General features: G+C 35.9%; 3 protein-coding genes and 1 pseudogene across 7 annotated transcripts in view; 2 read left to right on the forward strand and 2 right to left on the reverse strand.

The window, feature by feature from the left end:
* Window positions 1-737: 737 nt before the first annotated feature.
* LOC107710994 (FYVE, RhoGEF and PH domain-containing protein 5-like) lies at window positions 738-12,110 on the reverse strand (annotated as a pseudogene).
* A 4,059-nt stretch (window positions 12,111-16,169) lies between these two features.
* LOC107711036 (dnaJ homolog subfamily B member 9) lies at window positions 16,170-17,631 on the reverse strand. Of its 2 annotated transcripts, none has more exons than XM_016515940.1 (3): window positions 17,450-17,631; window positions 16,632-16,846; window positions 16,170-16,543 (listed from the first exon to the last, which is right to left on the reverse strand). In XM_016515940.1, exons 2-3 carry the CDS (start codon window positions 16,840-16,842, stop codon window positions 16,218-16,220), a joined length of 537 nt encoding a protein of 178 aa, XP_016371426.1. In that variant the 5' UTR covers window positions 16,843-16,846; window positions 17,450-17,631; the 3' UTR covers window positions 16,170-16,217. The 2 variants fall into 2 exon arrangements, with proteins under 2 accessions (XP_016371426.1, XP_016371425.1); XM_016515939.1 differs by having other exon boundaries at window positions 17,345-17,631.
* Window positions 17,330-23,779, forward strand: crbn (cereblon). Of its 4 annotated transcripts, none has more exons than XM_016515933.1 (12): window positions 17,330-17,348; window positions 17,912-18,022; window positions 18,930-19,039; window positions 19,621-19,823; window positions 20,000-20,158; window positions 20,308-20,464; window positions 20,685-20,747; window positions 20,987-21,071; window positions 21,156-21,271; window positions 21,405-21,469; window positions 22,386-22,517; window positions 22,614-23,779. In XM_016515933.1, coding segments are annotated over exons 1-12 (1,380 nt in total). In that variant the 5' UTR covers window positions 17,330-17,347; the 3' UTR covers window positions 22,792-23,779. The 4 variants fall into 4 exon arrangements, with proteins under 4 accessions (XP_016371419.1, XP_016371420.1, XP_016371421.1 ...); XM_016515934.1 differs by lacking the exon at window positions 17,330-17,348 and adding an exon at window positions 17,672-17,751; XM_016515935.1 differs by lacking the exon at window positions 17,330-17,348 and having other exon boundaries at window positions 17,878-18,022.
* Window positions 23,780-24,833: 1,054 nt separating this feature from the next.
* The window catches only part of LOC107711035 (von Hippel-Lindau disease tumor suppressor-like), a 4,514-nt gene continuing 2,955 nt past the window's right edge, over window positions 24,834-26,392 (forward strand). Inside the window, exon 1 of the mRNA XM_016515938.1 lies at window positions 24,834-25,249. Coding sequence (XP_016371424.1) covers window positions 24,931-25,249 — 319 coding nt within the window. The 5' untranslated portion in view covers window positions 24,834-24,930. The remainder of the gene's footprint in view (window positions 25,250-26,392) is intronic.

A 26,392-nucleotide genomic window follows, 5' to 3' on the forward strand; every position in this document is an offset into this window, starting at 1 on the left:
TATATATATATGTATGTATGTATGTATATATATATGTATGTATGTGTATATATATATATATATATGTGTGTATATGTATGTATATATATATGTATGTGTATGTATGTATGCGTATATATGTATGTATGTGTATATATATATAATGTATATATATATATATATGTATATGTAGGTAGAGGAGATAAAATTTACAATTTAGACCATGATATCAGAGTGGCTGATAGAGAAAGAGAAAAAGCAAATGAAGAGAAAGGGATGGAGGGAGTTAAAATGATGAATGCGTCTCCTATTTGGGACAAGGTGTCCGTAACTTTCAGGTACTCCAGAAAACAATCTCTCATCCTTGCTCTCACTCTGTTCTGGGTCACATCGTCTCCTTGGGACGTGGAAGCAGGGCAACGCCAGCCCTCCCTCCCCTTTTCTTCATATCCCTCACACACACAGTCTCAATCTGTAATACACTCTTTAATTACTGAGTTGAAGATACTTAATCACAGAATCGCATCTCTAAAATTCACTCTCTGTGGACTCAACCTGGCTGTCGTTGAAAATATAACTTTAAAACATTGAGGGGTTCAGAAAAAAGTTACAGAGCTAATTATAAACTGTAGGTTTATCCTAAAGTACTTCTACCTAAACCTAAGCTGCACTTGAAAGATTTGCATCATGAAATACAATTGAATGGAACAGAATTTAATTGAAACGAACCACATAGGAAACCATTATACATAGTGCTGACTACCATACAGTTAATAGTTTTATTTCAACAGTGGTCAACCCCATAGGTATCATATGCATAACCACATTAGAGAAGCAAGTTTTCACACACAAAGGAGGATAAAATAGGAAGTTGAGGCACTAGTGAGGTTTGGAAACCAAAGTGAACACAATAACATTACACTCAAGTAAATTTTATTCAAATGATACAGTGACAATTAATACTTCAGACAAACTACTTAAACATTCCTCATAAATATACATTAAGCCCTCATATTGTAATTATAACATGGAAAGTGAACAGATTGGCAGTTTGCACATAAGGTAAGTAAATTAAACATTACATCACCATCAAGTGCAACGAGAATACCAGCTCAGTTGCTAAATACTAACTATCAATCCAAAGTTACTCTTTCTGGTTTTAGTAGAAGTCATTGTCCAAATGACAGACAGCAGTATACAAGGAAATATAATCCAGATATGAGAGGACATCAAGAAAATGCCACCAAATGAACATAATGGGCTCAAATTCACACCAGTTCCCATAATTAGAAATTGTCCTAATAAAATATAGTGCACTGGGGTATTGCATAATATATATCACATTGTATAATGGTTAAGTTAAGTAACATCTCACTGGTTCTAAAATGTTCTTATCTAAATGACAACTGGAAGTGCTACAGTGTGCCTTTAAAGTGTGTCCACACACAGCTAAACGAGGTCTTTGGAAGAAGTATTTGGCACAAAATAAATGTCTGAGTGTGAGCATTTTGTTCCCTTGGTGTTCCAAAAATATGTCTGTTGCGTCACGTTAGCGTAGGAATGGTTGATTACAGTCCCAGTTACACTGGGTAGTGATTTTTGAATGTGACGTGAAAATGCATAGCTCTCGAATGATCAATAACAGATTTAATTGCTCATGTGAGAAGACAAAAGCAGGACGGCAGATGCTACAGGACTGTAGCCTCTTCCATGGCACTGACCCATCTGGAATAGAGCAGAATTTTCGCATTATGTAATAGCAGAACATAATATATATTTGTGTTAATGTGTTATATATAACATTTTAATGTTTTTGAAAAAAGTCTTTTATGCTAAAAAAGGCTGTATTTATTTGAGAAAAATAAAGTAAAAACAGTAATATTGTAAAATATTTTTTTACAAACTTTACATTTTATTTAAATTTTTTTAAAATATATTTTAAAATGTCATTTATTCCTGTGATTTCAAAGCTGAATTTTCATCAGTCAATACTCCAGTGGTTAATGACGCATGATCCTTCAGAAATCATTTTAATATACTGATTTGGTGCTTGAGAAACATTACTTATTATTATCAACAGTTGTGCTGCTTAATATTTATGAAATGGTGATATATTTTTTTTTCAGGTTGCTTTGATAAATAGCAAGTTCAAAAGAACAGCATGTATTTGAAATCTTATGTAACAATATTAACATCTTTACTGTCTGATCTATTTAATGAATCCTTGCTAGAGGTCTGCACGGGCTTTAAACTGAAGCCCGAACCCGACCCGTACCCGAGATCGTCTGACCCGGCCTGACCCGAAGCAGACCTCTAATCCTTGCTGAATAAAAGTAATAATTTCTTTCAAAAATATATAAAACTTACTAGTCCCAATGCTATATGTACACATTATAAATTGCTGTATTGTGTGAATGTAATATGTATTTTAACCTCAGTGCAGTGTGACTGTCCTGGGCTCTGAAAGTGTAGAAGAGAGTGCTTTTGTGGTACAGCTGAAACATGCTGCTCTCCCCTTCAACCTCTGACCTCACAGAGAAACCCAAGAGAGGAAGGGTCTCGCATGCAACCCTCTCCTTATATAAAACAAAAGGACACAGAGAGATTAGGAGCTGCATGTTGCAAGTTAATGTGTGCAAAAACGTGACTGTGTGCATTACCTCAGGCTGTGGGTATGCGTAGAGAACTTTATCTTTCAGGAGGAACCACAGGCTTCTCCAACTTCTCTTGCTGTTCCTGCACCTCTGCAGGGTTCCACTCATCACTCCATCGGACACTGTCTCCTAGGCAACAACACATGATGTTTCACCCCAAATCCAAAGGAAAAAATAAAACATTAAATTAATAAAAATTGGAAGGGGTGTAATTGTAATTGAAAATAATGCAATGCTGAACATTTTAATGGTCTTAAAATAAGACTCTTTTAATAGCAACACTTAATAAAACTTGATTTGTGTTATAACCAAACAATTCAGTGTGAGATCAGAGTAAATCGTGATCCACTGGACTGATATTTAGTCCAAAGATATTAATCTAGAGGTTACCTGATTGAAAGACAGTTGGCCTTTGCGGCTTCTCCACAGACTCGATGGATGAATGTTTTGGAAGACAGAAGAGAGAGGTCGACTGGAGCTCTCTGTTATTGTGGCAACATCTCTCAAACAAATGCACACACAATTTTGATGAGAGTCACGCACAACTATGTTTAATTAAAACTAATTTAATGAAAGATATTGTGGTTGTACCATGCTTACGCAGCTCAGTGTAACAATGATCACACACTTTGGCTGACTGTGTGCATTACCTCAGGCTGTGGGTATGCGTAGAGAACTTTATCTTTCAGGAGGAACCACAGGCTTCTCCAACTTCTCTTGCTGTTCCTGCACCTCTGCAGGGTTCCACTCATCACTCCATCGGACACTGTCTCCTAGGCAACAACACATGATGTTTCACCCCAAATCCAAAGGAAAAAATAAAACATTAAATTAATAAAAATTGGAAGGGGTGTAATTGTAATTGAAAATAATGCAATGCTGAACATTTTAATGGTCTTAAAATAAGACTCTTTTAATAGCAACACTTAATAAAACTTGATTTGTGTTATAACCAAACAATTCAGTGTGAGATCAGAGTAAATCGTGATCCACTGGACTGATATTTAGTCCAAAGATATTAATCTAGAGGTTACCTGATTGAAAGACAGTTGGCCTTTGCGGCTTCTCCACAGACTCGATGGATGAATGTTTTGGAAGACAGAAGAGAGAGGTCGACTGGAGCTCTCTGTTATTGTGGCAACATCTCTCAAACAAATGCACACACAATTTTGATGAGAGTCACGCACAACTATGTTTAATTAAAACTAATTTAATGAAAGATATTGTGGTTGTACCATGCTTACGCAGCTCAGTGTAACAATGATCACACACTTTGGCACGTCTGTTCTTCATATATTTGAGGGGGAATTTGTTCCTGCAACAATCTCTGCAGAAAATCTATAAACAATATAAGATGAGAAAATCACAATAAATAGAGCTTATGAGTGGTTCTCGATGCAAAATGAAAATTTGCTGAGAAGTTATTAACCCTCAGGTCATCCAAGACGTAGAGGAGTTTGTTTGTCATCTGAACAGATTTGGAGAAATTTAGCATTACATTACTTGCTCACCAATACATCTAAAGTGAATGGGTGCCGTCAGAATGAGACTTCAAATAGCAGATAAAAACATCACAATAAAACACAAGTAATCCCCACAACTCCAGTCCACCAATTAACGACTTGCTGTGTGCTTGTAATAAACAAATCCATTATTAGGAGTTTTTTTTTACTTCAAACTGTTGAGCCTCTTTCCAGATTATTGCTTTCTCCAGTGAAAAAAGTGTCTCATCTGAATCAGGAGAGAAATATGCACAGATCAAGCACCGGTTACAAGTGCTTGGATTATGGATGTTTTGTCCAGAAGTGATGGTTTGAAGGTAAAAACATCATAATGATGAACTTGTTTATTACAAACATGCTGCTTTTATCAGCTGTTTGGGCTCTCATTCACTGCAGAGGATTCACTGGTGAGCAAGTGATGTAATGCTAAATTTCTCTAAATCTGTTCCAATGAAGTGACAGACTCATCTACAGCTTGGATAGCCTGAGGGTAAGTAAATTTTCAGCAAATTGTAATTTTTAGGTGAACTATTCCTTTCAATATATTTGTACCTTGCCGCAGGCATGGCAGTGATGTCGTCTGTTTGTGAGGCTGAAATGTGAGTGACAGTTCATGCAAACTGTCACCTGGGAAACAGACAGCAGAGGAGGAGCGTTCTCGCCGAGACACATCTCTGGACCATCCACTAACTAAAACACAAGACACATATAATTTCACAACAGGAAACAAAATGTCAACTCTTTCAGGTGTTGACATTTTAATCACACTTTATTTAAAGCTTCCTCACCCCAAAACAGTCTACTGGGTCTCCTGATACGGGGCCGAGATTCACTAAAGTCCGACTCAGTGTAGCAAACCAGCCGTCTCGTTCAGTGCAGGAGCTGCACACATGAACACATGCATCAGTCACACTGCACACACATACACTACATATGTATGTGTGAATGTTTGAGTTTGTGTATGTCACTTGCTTGGCAGACAAAGTGATGCTTATATCTTTCACGTCTATCTTCAATGCACTCTGAGCATTCTCTATTGGTGGCTTGCTGACCTGAAAGACAAAAAAAGTGGAAAGGATTTAATAATTGTAATTCACTCCCTGTCTGGGGTTCATACAATTAAATGAGGCACTTAAGGTTCTACAAGAAGAGAGGCGAAAATGAAAGAAGATATAAAAAATTATAAATAGACAAAATAAATACATGAATGATGTTCATGTATTTATTTTGTCTATAATTTTTTAACGTTTTCATACATATAAATGCAAACTAGAATAAGATGAAGATCTGACATATTTTACATATTTTCTTTTCTTATTATTTTATTCCTTTTTGTACAATACATTTTTCCTTTCTTTTTTCTTTTAGTTCTGTTTTCTCATTTCATTTTATGCATTTTAATTTCTTATTCTGTTACATGTTAGTTTTTACTATTTATATGACATTTACGGGTTTTCGATAAAGCACTTTGTAAAGACTTTTAAAAGGCTATATAAATAATGCTATACATAGATACAACTTGTGTTATTTTAGTATTATTCATATATTATTAGACTATTTCTTAATATTTTTAATAGAGTTTTAATTTAATATTTTCAGTTTTCATTTCATTTTAGTCAATTTGTTAAATGCTTTTGTCTTTTTTGCTTTATTTTTATTTCAGTTTTAATTTAATAATTTTGGTGCTTATTTTATTTTGGTTGGTTTTTAATAGTTTTAGTTAAAAATAACAACACTGCTTATAATTAGTGTCTTGAGCACTAGATACGCATTAGTGTAAAGTGCATTAGTGTTCTCCCTATTGAGAAAAGATGCTTTCCAAGAACTATTATACATGAATAAACACTATAAGTGTCCGTGAATGTTGTCAGCTTTACCTCCATCCCTGCCAATGGTAATCTGTTGATGAGTCTGTATTTGCCATCTTGCTGAGGATATGTGTACAGCATTATGTCATTCATCTGAAAATGTAAAAAGTAAAAAAAAAGTATAACATTCCCAACATATGAGCACAAATAACTACTTTGATATTTGCATACCACAACAGTTAATCTGAGTGGGTCACTGTAACAGATGTTCACCACAAGGGGGCGCTATGAGGTTGCTTTGCTGCATCACTGCTCTGTCCATCAGTGACCACAGGCAATGTTTGTATTAAGGCAGGTTGTTACAGCAAGGCATGATAACATAGTGATTTAGAACAAACTCAAATGTGCATTTAAGCTGAGATTTATCAAAGAGAATACTAATTCGCTAAGACACTCATTTCTCTGTGAAACAGAATTATTAGTCATCAATTACTCAGTCTGATGCCATTTTTATTTGTTCAGACAACTGCCAAATCATGTGCACATTATTCTGGGTTATCATAGGCAGTTAAGAATACATCTATACAGCTAAACACAACCAAAATACATCGCTGTAGACATGATGTTGTGCAAACACTGGATTTAGAAGTGCTTTCCTACCATCAGATACTGCCTGATAAGGCAACCTATTTTGTCTTCTGAAATGTTAATCAGTGGTGCAAACGAAATGTCACAGACTGTCTCCTGCATCAAGCAATAAAATATGAGGGATATTCAAGTTCAGCACTCTGGGGGCCACATGCCCGTCTCAGCGCACAACTGTCCGTCTGACTGAAAAGTCTACAGTATCCAGTATTTCTGACAGCCCATCTCACGTCCATCCTGTCACCCTCTGTTCTGTTATCTCAACACATTGCTTTGTCCCTGTTCCCACAGACTTATTCTGGGGTGAGAACAGAACAGTAATAACAATAGCACATGTAGACATAAACACACACAGAACAACATCCTGTCAGGAAACTCTAAAAACAAGTAAAATAGCTCACAAACACAAAGGAGAGACACTAGAGACTATACAGAAAGAAAGCAACTTTGGCAATCTCATCTCAGCTACTAAAAGTCATATATACTCTAACGTCTTTCTTCCCAAAAAAATCTTGTATCTTTGATAATTAAGTTGCAAAATTAATGTAAATAAAATAAAATCACATACCAAGAAAAGGTGACGTGGCTGCTTGCACTTTCTGCTGACCTTCATCAAAGTGCCCTCTTTCACAAACACCTAGAGCAAAGATAAAGATAGAGATTAAGACAACCTTACTCATAATTACAGCTTTAAAACCCCCCAAAATTCAGAAAAATTCATAAAATTTGATTGGATGAAGGGTATGTGATCAGTGAGCCATTGAATTTCTCACTCTCCCAGGTTGTAAGAGATCTGTCAGACCCAGAACACTGTGTTCAATATGGACCAAACGCAGGAGATCCGCCTAAGAAAGAGAAAAATAATGCAAAAATGCCCTTACATGGCACAGCAGTGTCATTTACACAAACTGCTTTGGTTCCACACACACAGACTATCTATAAGCACATTAGGCCAAAAAACACATACTTACTCCATTCTTAAGGCTGTCATTGACATGATGAGCAATATCTAAGACCACAACCAAAGCATCTGACGGGAAAGAGAGTTATAGGTAGAGAGAGACAGATTCATATTTTATACATGTACATTTTCAACATACATAAAAATACACACAAACATATAAAAAATACTACATATATTATTGTACATAGAATTTAATGTATATTAAATATCTGTATTAAATAATTATTGAATATATTAAATATTTCCTTAAAAAATAGGCCATCTCAATAAATTATTAAAAACTAGATAAATAATAACGACACAATAATTAGAACATATATACAATTAATGAATAAAAATAGATAAAATAAAAAATATAAATACATTTATATTATGTCAACTTCCCTTTCCTTACAAACAGATACTCTCTTAGAGCAGCACCTCATAAATAAATGACCCTCATATATAAATGATGCAGAAAAGCTTGTTTAAAAAGATTATTGAAAATCCATGATGGGGTCAAAGGTCATTTGCCTTTTGTGAAACTATCTAGAAGATCAGAGATATGTTGTTGTTTAAGCAAATCAATTATACACACACTGAGAGATAAAACCAAAGGACTCGTTTGTAATTGCAAACATGTCAAGATAAGAATCAAACATTAGTTTCTTAAAATTGATGAAGCCGACATTAGGAAACAAAATGGCTCTCTCATTTACTGTAATCCAAGAGACACAGATAAAAACAAGATAAGAAAAAAGTATACTGCTGCTGCTGTTAAGATACTGTTGTCTGTGAGTAATGCTGAGATTTACTTTGCATATTTTCAAACTCTCTGGAGTCTGGAGAGAAGTTGTTCAGGTAGTCTGTTGGAAAAAAAAAGCAACAACAAAAATAAAGCAATATTAAGCAATACTACAGGTCTTGGTATAAAAATTCCAGGAAAAAATAAATATGCATTTTAAAAAATATATTTAAATTGATAAGAATTAATAAGGATATAAAGTTATTAGTTAAAAAGTATAAGTATTTAGTAGTCACCTGTTAGCAGCATACGGTATTGTAGTATGCGCACAATGACCTGCAGCAACTGCTTTTTCAGGGTCCCTGCATCTGGTAGCTGAGATATAAAACACACGCTACAGTACATAGATATATGTTTAAATACAGGCCATCTGAGTAAATGAACACACACAACTCAAACACATTTACGTGTAATAATACAATACAAAAAACACACTCAAATCACACAGTACAGTCTGAACACATGTACTTAATGACAGTGGCAGGTTGATGGATATGCCTAATAATAAGAAAATATTTGGTTCAGTTAAAGTTGTCAATCAATGAAAACAAAAACATCATATATCCCTTACTGTGCTTTGTATGTGTTCCAGATAGTTCAATTTTTCATCATAATGACTGATGTAAGAAGAGAAAATGGAAAACTCTGTCATCTTTGCCAGGATGATTTCAGCAATACCTTCATTCTGATCCCTGATGTGTGGAGTGAAATGCATAAAACAGATGACATGATGACAGATGGACATTATTTGAGGATGATAAACAATTGAGGGTAGCATATGCGCATGCATGTGTGTGGGTAAGAGTGTCTTACCATTCTTTTAAGCGAGTCTCCAGTAATGTGTGGATATTTTGGTGGAGAGTATAAATATCAGGTACCTCTGTCCACACTGTCATCAGCCTCTCATCCACTTCAACTGACTATTGTGTGAAAGTGAGGGAAAAAAATAGAGTGCACCTTCATTGCTATTTTTCTGACTTCACACAACTCTTTTTCTACTAAAATCCACACACAATGTCAGTGAGAAATATGAATGATCCACCTCATTGAGAAGTTGTAAAGTCTTGACATGCCTTAAAATGAAGAAAAAGAAGCATGGTCATAATAATATAGCTATTTCTATTCAATTCAGACATTTTTCAAACAAATTTGCACCCACTAAATGGTTATCATTTTATCAGTAATGAAATTAATTTCTGCCAATCAGCTCATAGGCTTCAGCTGTTGTTTTCATGACTTACTGGGCCTCACTGTCCAGAAGCTCTTTGGCACTATAGAAAGCCCTGGAACAGTTGACATTCTGAAATAAAATGGCAACTGACTTACAATAAATTAAAACAAATCAATGCAGGACACATTGAAACACTCATAATAAGCTTACCAGTTTGTCAGATGCCTTTGTCTTTTTCTCTTGTGTACAAGTCACACCCACTGTTCCATCTTGTCTCACATTAGGAGAACAGAAAGTGTAGAGGCTAAATAACAGAAAAAGTAGAATCATGACACAATCACAAAAAATAAAAAAATAAATTAAAAAAATGAACTACCTAGTTAAAAAATAAACTTTCGTTATCAGGAATGCAATACTTTGAGCTTTTAAGGACTAGCATACAGATTAAGAGGGTTTTTTTTTATTTAAAAAAAAAATAGTTTGCCTGTTATTAGATCTAACCAAAAGATCTAACATGCGTTTCATATGCCTGATATTTACCTAAGAATCGCCCAACAAGCTTTCAATATGTTAAATAACACATTTGCTTACGATTCCAACTTTTTATGCTGTTTATAGTGTGTCTAGTTTCTCTAAACTGAAACATGTTTACAAGAAGAAAAAACATTTATTTTCCACAATGGTATTGAAATTAATCCTGAGCTTCATGTTAATAATATAAACATAATAAAACTAGGGTGACCATACGTGCCATTTTCCCAGGACGCTGATAAAATCCAAGCGTTTGCATGACCCTTGCGGACTTGACTCAGACGAGGACCTGGAGGATACGGAGCGATTATCCATAATGCTTTTACGATCTGATTTCCTAAGGAATCGTAACGGCAGAAGGTATCGCTTGAACCCAAAATCAGGCTTCTTGCAAGAAGCAGAGACTTCGTTCGGGAGGGATGGAGAACTTTTTCTGATTGGTCGCTTTGTGATGGATGCCAGTTCAAAAGGGGGTGGTATATCAACTCGAGTGACTTTAGCTAAGTTTGAGGTGCCTTGTGAAAGACATCCTAATGAGCCTGTCAGTGCAGGTCTACTATCTCCGATGAAACACTGATCTGTATAGAAGGAGCCTGGGTGTAGCAGAAGCCGCCTATTTCCTGTTGCAGGGCTACTCATTAGGCCAACTCTCTTACTGGGGGTTTCCACAGATATAGAGCGAGTCATAAAGTACTTCCTGTTCTGAAGGAAGTCTTTGGCTTGGATTTTTGGCTCTGTTTCTTCGTACACATGATCTACTGTGAGTTCTTTTCCCTCAGATCTACTCAAGTGGTCAACCCCTTCTTCTTCTTCTTCCCCAATGCTCTCTTCTTCTTGATTTTGTTGTAAACTTTGGCCTTGGCTTTCAGATTGCTGTTGAATGAGTGAGAAAGCATTGATGGCATTAAGATTTAAGGTGGCAGGTATCGCTTCATCATGTTTAACCACATATTTGCTACAGTAGTTGTGATTTGTATCTGCTATATCATCATCTGAGACCATTTCAGAGCCAGAAAATGGCTGAGAAGAAGAAGAATTTGAAAAAGAAGTCAGATCGGACTCAAGGAGAGTTTCACCTCCACTGTTTGATGAAGGACAGTCTGGAGAGTCAATAGCAGCTGAAGGATCCTGAGATGGACTGTCGTCTGATAAATAATGGTTTCCTTTTTCTTCCATTTGCTCTTTTTCTAACTGTATTTCATCATCCTCTTCCTCAATGGAAGTTGAAGACAAATCAGAGCCGTTCAATCCCTCCTCCAAAGTAAACATCATAATATCTCCATTGGCGTTGTCCTCTGCTTCTGTTATTTGGAGAGGTTCTGTTTGTTCAAAAAGGTCACACTCGGAAAGTCCATCTTTGTCTGCTAACGCCTCGCCTGCATCACAAATATCGGGGAACATCCCATCTATGTCTTCTTCACTTGAAAACATTCTGCCTGGGACTATGCCATTTGGGTAAAATGCTTCAATGAAAGTTTTATTGATACAAATTTCATCATACAGGAATCTGTCTGTGTGTGCAATGCATCCATAAACTGCATTAGAAGCCGACTGAACATCACTAGAGCTTTTATGTGATGTTGATACACCATTTTTAGTCAGTCTCCATTCTATCTTCCCAGTGTCCTCTACTTCAATCTGATCGGTCTCTATATAATCATCCACGTCTCTCTTACTGCAGGAATCAGAGAGAAGGTCCATCAACTCTTCCTCATCCTCAGACTTAAATGTTTCACCTTCTTCTAAACCCTCCACCAAATCTAAATCAATTCCCTGTGCTAACTCATCCCCACATCCTAACTCATCTCCCTGTTCCACAATAACATCTGGTTCTATCTCTTCTGCTTGCATTGTCTTTTCTATATGTATTATTTTCTCTGTCTTCCTCTCTTGTGACCCCTCCTGTTCCAGAACCATTTTTCCATGCATTTCCGTCATAAGCGCTCTTGAGTTTGGAGGCCTTCGGCTTTTGTTAGTGTGAAGCATATTGAAGTACATGTTTGAACTGAGATGATGCTGGAGATATTTTCTTGGTTTGGATTAAATTTTTGGTTTGGGTTCTTGATTATCATAGAATTATTCAGAAATAGGTGGTTGATATTGCCCCTTTAAGAGAGGCTCAGCCTGGAAGTGTCCTCTGGGGCCCAGGAAATGCTCCTGAAACCCAATAAGAAAATATTAATATTTACAAAAATAGTTTTTGCTGGAGAGTAGCATTGTGAACATTGTAGTAATTCGGGGCATCAAAAATAGTTCCATCCTCACTGTAAAAATTATTATTTCCTTGAAGATTGCTGGAAAATGTAAATACTATTTCTGTTTCCGCATTTCAAATTTTTGTGTATTATTCAATGTAATTGTTTGTGAAATTTATTGCAATTTCTGAATGAAAATTGTTTTTCAGGGTGATTTATGGGTTAATATTTTATGTTACAGTTGAATGAAACAGACTGCAGCTATGCACAAAATATAGAATATAAAAAAATAGAATAGAAATTTACAATAAAAATCAGACTTTAGATATTATATATGATACACGCACAATTCTATAAACATTTATAAGGTGTTTGAAAAGAGATTAATTTTCATTAACTTGACAGATTTAAACGTTTTGCTTTTTCTAAGGTCACAGTAAACACTCTACACTTTTTAACTGCATATTCAATATTTATATGTACTTTTTTGCCTTTTAAACATGTATTTTTATAATTTTACCTTTGTCACAGACCTAAACTTTAAATGCTAAACTAAATCCATCATAAAAATTATGATCTACACAAAGTGAAATACACCATTTAAATAGGCTATTGTATGTATTGTATGTTTACAATACATATTGTAATTTTCACTACAGGATGTTTCAAACAGCTTACTATGGTGGAAATTGTATTGTTAATGTCTTCAGAAAAAATATTACGTATAAACTATGTTAGGTCCACAGCCAGTGCCAAAAGTGCCCATATAGCTTAAGAAATAGGCTATTATCATAAGAAAAATATTAATGTTACGCTCAAAACAGTGCTGACATTTTGGTTAAGCAAATAACACTATAATATGTTCTACATGAGGCGCAAACAGAATCTTTACAAATATTTAAATAATCTAATCAATGTAATCACATTACAATAACAAAGTGGAATTCTCGAGAAAAAAAAAACTAAACTAAATGCGCACTAAAATATCGAAAAGTACGCAACTCTAAACTCGATACTATTTCATGCAACTCTAAACTCGATATTATTTCACATACTTTCAGACATTTAAAATTCCCACAGACACTTATTTCTCTTTTCCTAAATAACGTTAAATGTATCATACTTGGTTTTCGTTACCACATTATCACGTTAAAAACTCACCTGCGCTCATCGTAGAACATCATCTGGTATCTGAGACACGGCAATGACAGGTCAAATTCATTTGAGCACGATGAAATCGTAATAACATGAGATTATATACCAACTACTGCATTTTCCTACTTCATCTTGCGATATAACTGCAGTACAGGAGAGCAGGCGCTCAGCACGAGGACGAGCGCGCGCAAACACACACACACACACACACACTTTTTGCTTTGACTTCCTGAGGAAAGGGCGTCAGGACAAAAAGCAAAAACAGGAGTTTTTAAATCAAGACAAAATTTCATTTTTTTTTTAAATTTATATATATAGAGTAGGCCTATATGTATAAATTTGGCCACGTTCAGGAGCACACCGATCTAACACGCAGATCTGACAGATTGTTCCTAGCCTGTATCTCACACAATATATAACAAATATAATACATATTTAAAATAAATATTAAAAATAGAAACTGGACTTTGTTCAAAGCTATTTGAGGGAGTATGGCCTTCAGAGGTTTGCTTTACAGGAAATAGCTCTCTTATCCTGCATAACCTTCCTCAACAACAGACATCCAAAGAGCAGAATATACTATGTTCTAATATTTCATTTTCTATGAACTTGTCCCTAGTGACAATTTAAAAAAGTCATACTAAGCATAACTAATCCGTAATGCACTGATACACACACACACACAAGCATTAATCTGATTTTGACATCATCTATTATCTGCATGTGAATGCAGAAAAACAGCATCGGGATTACAGAATATCTTTCAATGTAAATCTCTCATACTAATGTCAAGATCACGGGTTAAAACCATAGTTCAGATGCCAGTGTGTTTGTAAATGCAAAAAATGGCTAAGTAAAGCAAAGCTACTGTAGCATTGACCAAAGGTCTAGCATCATTTGTTTGTTGATGTTAACTTCAACTGCAACTTGTGAAGTGACCAATGAGTGGATCCAGGAGTAAAATCTGCAACTGTTATTTTTACATTTATGATTAATAGTAGGAAGCCATTTCTATAGGCTTAAATAAGGCCATGACCTTTTCCCAACAGCTCTACAGAAATATGCTTCCTTCCTCAAAAGTCTTTAGCCTGAGTTTAGTCTGGGTTAGTATGAACATTCAATTCTCCGGGAGAAAAGTACAATGAAAGAGGTAAACAACCTACTTCAAAAATAAGACTTAAACATAACTTTAACTTAATACTTATTTTATTGGATGTAATGTTATTTGCTATAGATCGTAAACAGGTGTCCATCTTGTTTCTAAAATGACTGATTTTTTAGTAATATCCTGGGTACTGAGTGCAGAAATGTGTGTATTTAGATGGGAATATTATGAGAAGTCATTCTGTATTAGACTGTTTATCTGTTTGCGTCTTTATTGCAGCATGAATGGGATTCAGAAATGTTTTCCTTTTTATTTCTTCCAGATTTTAGCAAATCACTGTCACAAACTTGTGATGAACTAGAATAAAAAAAAGAAAGTGTACACAATACACTGGATCACATCATACATAGTGTCTCCGTAGTGTCAAATTTCTAATTTTCACACCTTTCATTTCTTCTAAAATATAATATTCAGATCTCCAGGATGCTGCTTTTGGATAAACAATGGCTACTGAACAAAGGTGGAAAAGATTAATGATATCCTCTTCTCCTCTACACTCACTACCTACATAAACATTAATATTTTCTTATCCTTGATTCATATTCACCACACTTAGGCTCAGCACCCTGAAAGTGTTGTAGTTAGTCATAACCTGAATGTGTAATTCTGGCTCCTTCATTCGCAGTCCAAAAAAATAAAAAATAAATCAAGGGAGGTGGTTTATCTCACTGGCACACAGAGGATCTGCAGTGTCTGACTCACCCAGGTTTGTAGTCATCAGGCTAAGTAAGCAGTCAGTAAACCTGCTGTAGACAAATGTTCAGTACAGACACATACACACACACACAAAGTGGAGACAAACACACTGACACAAAATCACTGTTCATCGTTTGAACAAAGAAGGGAAAAACACCCTGAACACTCCACCCTTTCCAGTTCAAGCAGGAAATGCTGAGCATGATAAAGTAGGTTGAACATTTATCAAGGATTCTGTTATCTGAGCTTCAGTCCTTTTGATCATACATCAGTGTGTGTGTGTTCAATTTTCACTGCAAATGTGAATGTGTTTACCAATCAACGATGATGTGTTGAAGCAGGATATCATATTATATTTTAGCTAATGCATCAGCTCTGACTGGAGAATTCGTAGCAGCTCATAGCAGCAATGAAAACACATTTCTAAGCAACTTACTTTTGCTCAATATTGTGAGGCGTTTCTAAACAGTCCAACCAGTAAGAAGAGTTGAGGAACTGACACAAGGAAATATCAACTGTAAACAAATAAGGAATGGGATTTTAACATTTATGGTTCATAATTTCAGAAAAAGAATTAGTGTCTTAACATATAGTTATTTGCAGTAGGTAAAGGTAAAGCTCTGTGTTAAAATCCATATCAATTTCTATGAACTGTAACATTGATTGAAAAGAGTGGGATATAATCTTTATTAACTTACTTATGTTGGTGACTCACCGAAGCTTGCTATCTTTGGAAATGAATGTTCTTAAAATTATTCAATTAAAAACATAAACATCACTTAAGATTAAAAGGGCATTCTCTATAGAATAATATGACAATTATGCAGAGATTTTTTTGTTTAAATTGAAGTTTTATTTAATAAATATAGCAGCAAGATAAATATGCAAAGCACTTTAAAAGCTATTTAAATTTATGTAATTAATAAATATATTAACTTAATGTGGTCAAGATACACAAACCCTTGACATTAAAGCATGTTGAAAAGATCACTGAGGAGGACCGTTTCATCATCATCATCCTCAGGCCCAAAAATAAAACTCCATCCTTCATAACCAGGTTGCTCGCCCATAAAGAAGTCATCATCCATCCGCAGTGAATGAAGCAGCTCCTCTAAACTAAAATGCTGGAAACCCCTTTTACTATGAAATGTCCCTTTATCGACAAAGGGATTGCTGTCCATATCCTCTTTTTCATCTTTCTTGAACTTTCCCTCCCTGGCCTGATCAGGGTTAGTTAAGTGGTCCATTTGATCATAGACTCGTCTCTTCTCTCTGTCAGATAGTACCTCATAAGCTGGAGGAAAAATTTAACAAAATTAATCATGAAATACTTCAGTAATATAGTAAATATTTTTTTTATACTTTTACATCCAAACACACACCTTGAGCAATGTGTGTGAAGATCTGCTGTGCATTAGGACTTTGGTTTTTATCAGGATGGTGTTTAAGGGCCAGCCTGTGAAATGCTTTCTTGATCTCTCTTGAAGATGCAGAGCGAGAAACTCCAAGCAGTGAGTAATAGTCACTCAAACAAGTACAGGCACACACACATAACAGAAGTACTATGCATAAATGCTCTGCTGTAGCCATCATCCACCTGAGAAGCAAATGAGAATAATAAACAAACCAGTACATAAATATACACTTTTCAAAACATTTAAATGCAAAGTGAACGTACTAGAAAACAAAAAAACAATTATTAAGTTATCTTTATGAGTAATGTCACATTTATTTACTTGCACATTTATGTGCACAAACACTTTTCACTTTTTTTTAATCAATCCACTCAAGTTCACACAGGTGTCCTAGCAGAGCAACCACAGGTGTAGTTCATCACATTAACTATGGATATGTTCCACTATGTTTGAAAACCAAAGTCTAAAAAAGGCTTGTTTTGAACAGCAAATCCTACATTTACTATTTTATATGGTGTATATTTTATTTTATTTTATTTGTAGGTTTTGCTAGAATTGTAGTGCGTTTTATTAAAACGAGAAATGATGCTTGATTTACATAATTTCAATACAAATGGCACTTTGGAGCTTACAAGGTTTCATAAAGAAAGAAAGTAATTCATAAATATCAGCAGACTTACCAAAGTATGATAGTAATACACCCAGCACTCCCAAAAGAAATAAGTCTAATTGCGATTAACAAACAAACAATTATGCAAACTCAACGTTTCGATACGGTATCGTACCTGCTAACGAACACGATTCTTTTCACGAAAAAAATGCCGACTTGCTCGTTTATTTCGTGCACGACGATTCGTTCACTTAAAAGATTTGTTCGAAAAAAAAAAAGATTTGTTCACGAAATAAACGAGCAAGGCGGCATCTCGTTTCGTTCTTGTGTTCAGAAGTTCACTTTGTGGAGGAATAAGCTCCTTCTAGAGCCTCGAAATTTTACTTTAGCATAACAAGAAGATTTCCTTGGTTTACCTGTAATGAATTAGTTTGATTAAACGATTCTCTAACCCACACAACTTGTCGCCACCTACTGGTATAATGGTTTGATCTGTTGAAAACGCAACTAAATGGATATTTTTAGTGAATTTATTAAAAAGATTCGATTCACTAGAATGAGTCAAAATCACTGGAGCACTGACATCCACTCACATGAGGGCGCTGTGTGTTTTTCCCCACATATCTCTTCACGGTAGTGCTGCGCTTGTTGAGAGCGGATTGTAAACACACGGCTATGGCTGCTGAGAGGGGCGGAGGTGACAACAACCATAACGACGAAATGGGCAACCAACTACAACTCCTGCCAGGTACGTATGCCTGCTAGTTTCCTAATAAACACGGAGTATATAGTAGTATCAAAAGCATGCCAGCTTAATGTCCTCCTCAGAACATGCAGGGAGATCTTTACTGACAGATCCAGATCCGCAGCTGACAAGGGGGCTTCTCTACAAACTTCAAGTGTCTGCGTACACCTGTTATGTAAAACACTTAATTAGTAACGATATTCTGCAACACGTTTCGTTGCTGTAGCCTTAATAGCTGCAACAACATTGTTGAGTGAAGCGTGCACGCATTTTGTTGTTTTATTGTATTGTCAACAGACATTCGTTATTATAATCATTGTGTTATTTATCCAGATGAGATATTTGCTTGCACTTTGCTTATTAATGGCTTTATGCATGCCCGGTTTTCCTCAAATGACTCTGTATGATTAAAATCGAAAGTAAATTGAAATAGGTTGTAAATGTAGATGTAGTTGACAAAGTGAAAGTGAATACTAAAAGGGAATACAGTAAATAATAAGTCAAGTGAAGTCACCTTTATTTTTTATAGTGTTTTATACAATAGAGATCGATTCAAAGCAGCTTCATAGTATTAATAAGGAATTAAATTCAGTTTAATACCAGTGTTGATGTTGCAAAATTCATGAATTAGTTGAAATTTTGTTGTCATCCAATAGTGTCAGTTCTGTCAAATCGATAATATATTATTGAGTATTAAGTGTCTATTAGACCCCAATTAATCAAGTCAAAGACAGGATGGAAAGGAACCCAAACTCCATGAGGTGACGGATGGAGGGAAAAAAACCTTGGGAGAAACCAGACTCAGTTTGGGGGACCAGTTCTCTTCTGTCCTAAATGAATAAACATGATGTGATGTTTATTGGGATAAGTGAAATTATATTCTAGCTCTAATCTTTCTGTTTTTCTACAGACAATGAAGAGGAAGAAGAGGATGACATGGAGACTGAGGATCGAGATGGTGAGGATGCAGAAAAGCCAAGTATGATAAACTTTGACACGAGTCTGCCAACTTCACACGCTGTGAGTGTCATCTGTCAACAGTACATTTAAACTAGTGCTGTCAAATGATTAAATGTGATTAATCGCATCCAAAATAAGTTTTTGTTTACATAATATATGTGTGTGTACTGTATATATTTATTATGTATATATAAATAAAATACACACACATGCCTGTATATATTTAAGAAAAATGTGTTACATTTATATATTAAATATATTTATATATAATTTATATGAATATAAATATATACACGTAAATACATGTAAATATTTTCAAAAAATATGCTGTATGTGTGTCTTTATATATACATAATAAACATACACAGTACACGCACATATATTATGTAAACAAAAACTTTTATTTTGGATGCGATTAATCGCGATTAATTATTTTGACAGCACTAATTTAAACACCAGTCATGTGACCTGACCTGAGGCTAATATGTTTAAAATCATTTTAAGTATGTAGCACCTTATTGATACATTTTGAATTCATTAGCATGCACATAATATGCAAGTAGCTGATGGTCAAAGTATTGCTATATATAATCGCAATCTCTTTTTGCATGTTTGTCTACGTTTGTGTGTATGTTGTGAAGTATCTGGGCTCAGACATGGAGGAGTTTCACGGCCGTACCCTGCATGATGAGGACAGTGTGCAGAATCTGCCAGTTCTTCCCCACGTCACACTCATTCTGATCCCAGGTCAGACGCTACCCTTGCAGCTTTTCCGACCACAGGAGGTCAGCATGTTCCGCAACCTCATAAGCCAAGACCGCACGTTTGCAGTGCTTGCACACAGGTATCAACAGACACAAGGTGCAGAATAATAACTACTACACATTAATGATCACATACCTTTGATTCTTCTTCAAGAACATTATCCAAGCAGGTTGCAGTGGAGGGTTTGCAGGTGTATTTATATTTCTTACATTTCTACATGCACTTTGCAATTTGACGTGTTTCTATCTCTCCCAGTCCTGATGCGAGTGGAGTGGAGATAAAAGCAGAGTTTGGGACGACTGCAGAGATCTATGCTTTTCGAGAAGAACAGGAGTACGGCATAGAGACAGTGAAGATCAAAGCTGTTGGACGCCAGCGCTTCAGAGTGCATGAAATACGCACACAAGCAGATGGGTAGGGCTATACACATGCTTTCACTAGGTACTACAATGTGCCGTCCACAAAATGTACTGTAGTAATAAACCACCATGCTATTTTTCATTGAATTCAGGAATGGAATGTGAACGAGACACTGCCATACGCACACATTTTTGTTTTTGCAGGATTCGTCAGGCAAAAGTACAGATTTTACCTGAGAGGATTCTGCCAGACCCTTTATGTGCACTGCAATTCCTGCCCCGCTTACATACACACACACCACAGCTCAAACACTCACAAACAACATCACCGCAGGACCGGTGCAGCCAGATCTGTAGACAGGTAACTGATGTAAATGATTTTCCTACTCATTAACTATTGTTTTTATTAAAGAACACACAGTTCTTAAACATTCTGGAATCACAGTTATTTTGCTTTTGTATTGTTTTGCCATTGCAAAACATATTAACTTTTAAAATGTTGAGTCATCCTTGTAAGTCATAAGTAACATACATTTTGCTTAATATGTAATATGCTCTCATTTTCTCACTTTCTTTCACAGAAGAAGATTCATTGTGCTAGTATGACCTCATGGCCTCCTTGGGTGTATGCCTTATATGACTCTGTGAGTTTGATCTCTTATTATTCATTTTATTATATTATACATTTTACTTTATAAATTTGTAAAATGCTAATTTTGCATAGTAAGCCTTAAAGGTGTGATTTCTTTTTTTTCCACTTAGAAATGAACAGTACTTTTGACAAATGTTTCTGAAAATGTATAATTGAAAAAAATCATCAGCATTTTTATAATAACAGTGACAACATTTTAGCACTGATGCTTGTGTATGTGTTTCTCTCTAGAAAACTCTCATGAGCAGAGTAAAGAAACAACTCCATGAATGGGATGAAAACCTCAAAGACGAGTCCCTGCCTACGAATCCCACAGGTACACACTGGGTTCAGGCACACAGATGCTCTCAGGCTCACACACACACAGTCAAGTAGTTAGAGAGTGTCTCTCTCCCTGCAGATTTCTCATACAGGGTGGCCGCATGTCTACCAATAGATGATGCTCTGCGACTGCAGCTACTGAAGATTGGCAGTGCCATCCAGAGACTGCGTTGTGAGTTGGACATCATGGACAGGGTGTGTATGTGTATGGTTGCCTCTGTCTATACATGTTTATGTAAGTCTCTCTTTTTGTCCAGGAGTTTGTTTTATGCATTGTAATATTGTGAAAAAAGCTAAAAAAAAATGTTTGCACTTCGTTTCCTTACAGTGCACCTCTCTCTGCTGTAAACAGTGCCAGGATACAGAGATAACTAGCAAGAATGAGATCTTCAGGTCAGACAATAACTTTAAAAACACTGAGAATTTAGTCACACTTAAAATATTAAAAGGACAGTTCAACCAAAAATGCAAAGTCTGTTATCATTTACTCAAACCTGTATGAGTTTTTATCTTCTGCTGAACACAGAATAAGATGTTATGAAGAATGTGGGTAACCAAACAGTTGTTGGTCCTCGTTGACTTCAATAGTATGGAAAAAATACTATGGAAGTCAATGGGGACTCACATTCTTCAATATATCTTCTTTTGTGTTCACCACAAAAACTCTTGAGGGCGAGTAAATAATGAAAGAAATTTTCATTTTTATGTGATCACAAAAAAATTACATTCTATCATCATTTATTCACCCTCATGTCATACAAATGGATGGTGATTCAAGGCACCAAAGTGTGTCAAGCTCCAATGAAGAAAATAAAGCAACAGGAAATAAAAATTCACCCCATCTTATTTTCTAAATGCATGTTGTTGATCTTATTGTGAACAATTCATTCATGCATATAAACATTTTTAACTCAATTTTATACAGTAACAGACTTTCTTATAATCGACTACAAGCTTAATCGACAGCCGATGGATAGAACCCAAGTCCTCACCCTACACTTTTTCTTCCTCGATAATCCATTTTACTCGAATGTACATCACAATGTGGAAACAAATGTCTGTTGCTACTTCCATTTCCAAGTCTTCTAAAATCATATGATAGCTTTATTTGAGGAAAAAGAACAAAGTTTACATCAAGTCATCATATCCCTTCATTGTAGCTCTCAGATTTGACAATTATAGTGAACTGGGAGGTTTAAGCGACTTAAGCCAAGAGTAAATGATGAAAGACTTAAAACATTTTTGGGTGATCTTTCCTTTTAAGATTGAAATGAAAACAAATACTCATTCAGCACTTCTCTGTTTTTAGTCTATCTCTGTATGGGCCAATGGCAGCATATGTGAATCCACATGGTTATGTTCACGAGACGCTTACAGTCTACAAGGCCAACAACCTCAACCTGATTGGACGACCTTCCACACTGCATAGTTGGTTTCCAGGGTGAGAGTCAAAGCTTTTGTACATTCAAAAATTTATTTTTGATCATTTGAATTTTGATCGATTTTCATGTATAATTACATTTATTTCTTGGCTTAGGTATGCATGGACAATTGCTCAGTGCAGAACCTGTGGCTCTCATATGGGCTGGAAGTTCTCAGCAGTAAAAAAAGATCTGAGTCCACCTCGGTTCTGGGGTTTGACTCGTTCTGCCCTCTTACCGACAATCCCACAGGGCGAGGAGGGTGTCGAGGGGTCACGCTTGCTGTGCCTGTAATGTGATCTGAGCATTACTTGTGACCTTTAACCCTAAAGCCCACAAGCATATGCTCCCCCAGGGGTCTCTTCTGTCACCCCAAAACCTCACCCAGAGAGAGAGAGAGAAAGAGTGTTTGTGAGTTTATATGTGTAGATGTGTGCATGAACAGGGAGAGGAAAGAAAAGGGGACAGGATAGCATAAGATACAGGAGTAGAAAGAACAACAGAATGCAAGTTGTTGCCTTCACACACCTTGTGCTGTGTAAATTACAGCCTGATACGTGCAATATCATACCAGATGGGCTCTTTAAGATATTACAGTCTGTTGTAATGCACTTAATTTACCGTCTAGCAGTCTTTTCTTCATTATTACTGCCTAGATAACAGTTAAGCAAGGTGTTATCTTGTTTGGATGTTTATGAGTATTGTGTTAAAATAGGGTCAAATCTAACACCAAAGTGTGATGATCTCATTTAGTCTGACAGAAAGTTTTTTCATGCCTACTTTTCGCAACATAATCAACAATCATGTAGAATACCTCAACCAGTTAAATGCTCTTGGACATCTTCTTCAAAACAAGATCTAATCTGCTTGAATTAAATCATTTCCCATACGCTATGTCCCATGTGCTTGTGTCGGGTACATTTGGCACACAACTCCTGGCTAAAATTGTCAGTTGGTGAATAATAAAGGAAATATCAGGGAGTTACCTTTTATGTTATTTAGACTCAATATCCAGAGCAATTCTCGAAGGGTGTTTTGTATTTCTCAAGTTTCTCTGTTTTGCTTCATCCTTTATATTTGTTTTATTTGGATACCATTTAATTGAATGATGATATGATGTATATGTCGAGTTGAGAGCCAAAAAACGTGTATCCAGAACGGAATTGGTATGCCGAGAAACTACAGTCTGCATTGAGAAACTTCCTAAAATATAAAGATTCTGTTCACATGTTTATTAAATGGAGTGCAAAAAAACAGTTTACACAGAAAATCAGCACACAAACATGTTCATTCTTCACTAGTCAGTTACATAGCTGTAATAAGAAAACAAACATGATACACACTGACTTGCATATCTGTAATGTTCAAGAGATTAAATACTGTTCAGTACTGATAAATTCTCGCCAATAAACCGCTTCTGAAATGTTGCATCGTGTTTAATCTTTTCTTTTGGGAAATTTCAATTTGGACGGTTCCATATGTTAACATTAGCTACATTAGTGAGCATGAACCAACAATAAAAAATATTTCTAAAGCATTTATTAATCTTGGTTAATGTTTATTTCTGCTTTTTGTAATATATTATTAAAATAAAATGATCTGTTATTATTTAATGGACATGAGATTAATCCTGTTACAAACATATTGCTCATTTTTAGCTAATGTTAACAAGTGGGACTATTGTAATGTGTTACCAAAATTTTTGTTTAAAACACTTTTAACTAAAAATTATACTGTATGTATATACTGTACAAATATTAATAGTCTTCTAATTCAACCATAGCCATAGTTTGATCACACATTTGTAGACAAACTTGGATATGTGTACAAAATGGATTAGAAATCGAAAATAATTGTGACCCTGGCTGAGAAAACCCAGCTAAAGTCTTTTTTTTTTTTTGTCCTTTACATAAAAACATCCTTCATAAGCTAAAGAACATTCTGTGAAAATGTAACCTTGATATCTTTAATACTAAGACCATGTCAAAGATTGAAATCATAGTGAAATTAAAGGTTGAAATCAAACTTTGATGCTTGTTATCTCATAATTAGATTTTGAGACTTTAGCCTGGATTTCACAGAGAGGGTCATACATTAATTTGCTGGTATTATTTTAAGCTTTTTGCTAAATTAAGGTCATGTGACAACAGTGAAGCATAATGTTTGAAACGTCTGTTGTTTCATAATTCATATTTAAGAGAGAGAGAGAGAGAGAGAGTACTGTAGTTTATACTGTAATGTTTTACTATAGTGTCTCATGTTTTCATTTCCGAACAAACCGCCAGAGGGAGGTGTTGCTACGCAGTCTCGCTGTCTTCTTCACTGGCTCTCATGATTACGCAATCACAACAAACAACGACGACAAGCTGTACAGATGAATGTTGTTGGCAGTCACGTACGCGTTCCGTTCCCCAATGCTTTGGGCCGTGGCGCATGAGTTTAATCTATTCAGAAGAGAACTTTAACGTATCTAACGTTAGTTTGTGTGTGTATTTATTTGCTTGCAGCGTAGCTGCTGTTTGTATTATTCGCATTAGTCTTGTCCTGTCTTTGGCGATGCCTCAGGAGTCTGCGGAGGGGCAGCAGGCGCTGCCGCTGGTCCGATCTCTGGTCAGCCGGACACCGGCCTGCGTGGTGTTCTGTAACTGCAGTCCGCGCGTCGTGAAGCCCATCTGGATCAACTTCCGCGGGGAGCCGCAGCCATACGCTGATATTCAGCCGTACACCGGGCGAAGAATGACAACTTATGTGGGTTCGTACAGTTATTGTTGCAATTTGGAAAATAACTGTCTGACACGTTTAGCTACACCTTTTATGCCAGTTAATGTACAAAACGGCTCAACACAAGTGTTTTATATCAGGCAAGACCAAACTGTTCAGAAAAGCTAAGTGTTTGGGTTTATATCATGAACTAACAAAGTGTACTTTGACACATCTGAGTTTTCCTCCCATAAGTGATTATTAATCTCTAAATTGAAACTACGTAAAACATTAAAGTGTAAGTGATTCGAACACATTTCCATTTTAGTTTCATGGTTTATTTTTTAACGTATTCATGCCAAAAAAGGAATATCTGAAAGATATTGTCTATGTGCTAGATTACGGGCTAAAGGGATAGTTCACCCAAAAATTACAATTCTGTCATTAATTACTCACCCTCATGTCGTTCCAAATCTTGGAACACAAATTAAGATATCTTTGATGAAATCCGAGACTCTCCATAGACCGCAAGGGACCAACCACGGTCAAGGCACAGAAACGTTGTAATGACATGGTTAAAATGGTCCATGTGACATCAGTGGTTCAACCGTAATTTTTACGAAGCTAGAGAATACTTTTTGTGCGCAAAGAAAACAAAAATAACAACTTTATTCAACAATTCCAAAGTCCCTTTAAAGGAACACTCCACTATTTTTGAAAATAGGCTCGTTTTCCAACTCCCCTAGAGTTAAACAGTTGAGTTTTACCGTTTTCAGCAGGCGCAATGATATTACACAGCGCCTGAAAATAGTCCCCATTTAGGTAACTTCCAATGGAAGGCACGCTCCCTGTGCAAGCAAGTGGTCACGTTGGTTATGTTGGCGGAAGTTAGCCTATTTTCAGGCGCTGCGTAATGTCATTGCGCCTGCTGCACCCATGGTACGGCAGCAAATTATTACGCCCCAACATTCAATCTACCTGAGGGAAGACGTCTTTCATTGTAAGTTAATGCTGTTAAATGGAGAGAGAAAAAAATACATAAAAAAACAAATAACTTCTAGCGTATTCTTAAACGTGGACCTCATTATTGAAGTAGGGCCTACAAATCCAAGCACCAGAAGCAGCCCACACTCTCTAAGTTTTCTTTAATTGAAAAATATGCATTTTCATTCATTCAAAGGCTATATGGTTGTAA

This window comes from Sinocyclocheilus rhinocerous, unplaced genomic scaffold (assembly GCF_001515625.1).
Source record: "Sinocyclocheilus rhinocerous isolate Xijiao unplaced genomic scaffold, SAMN03320098_v1.1 scaffold85, whole genome shotgun sequence".
NCBI lineage: Eukaryota > Metazoa > Chordata > Actinopteri > Cypriniformes > Cyprinidae > Sinocyclocheilus > Sinocyclocheilus rhinocerous.

Coding starts and splice junctions, on each gene's coding strand:
- LOC107711036 (XM_016515940.1), bottom strand. CDS start 16,842: ATGATGGCTACAGCAGAGCATTTATGCATAGTACTTCTGTTATGTGTG. Junction 16,544..16,631: donor CTTCACACACATTGCTCAAG/GTGTGTGTTTGG, acceptor TTTTTCCTCCAG/CTTATGAGGTACTATCTGAC.
- crbn (XM_016515933.1), top strand. Junction 20,159..20,307: donor ATACGCACACAAGCAGATGG/GTAGGGCTATAC, acceptor TTGTTTTTGCAG/GATTCGTCAGGCAAAAGTAC. Junction 21,272..21,404: donor AGTTGGACATCATGGACAGG/GTGTGTATGTGT, acceptor GTTTCCTTACAG/TGCACCTCTCTCTGCTGTAA.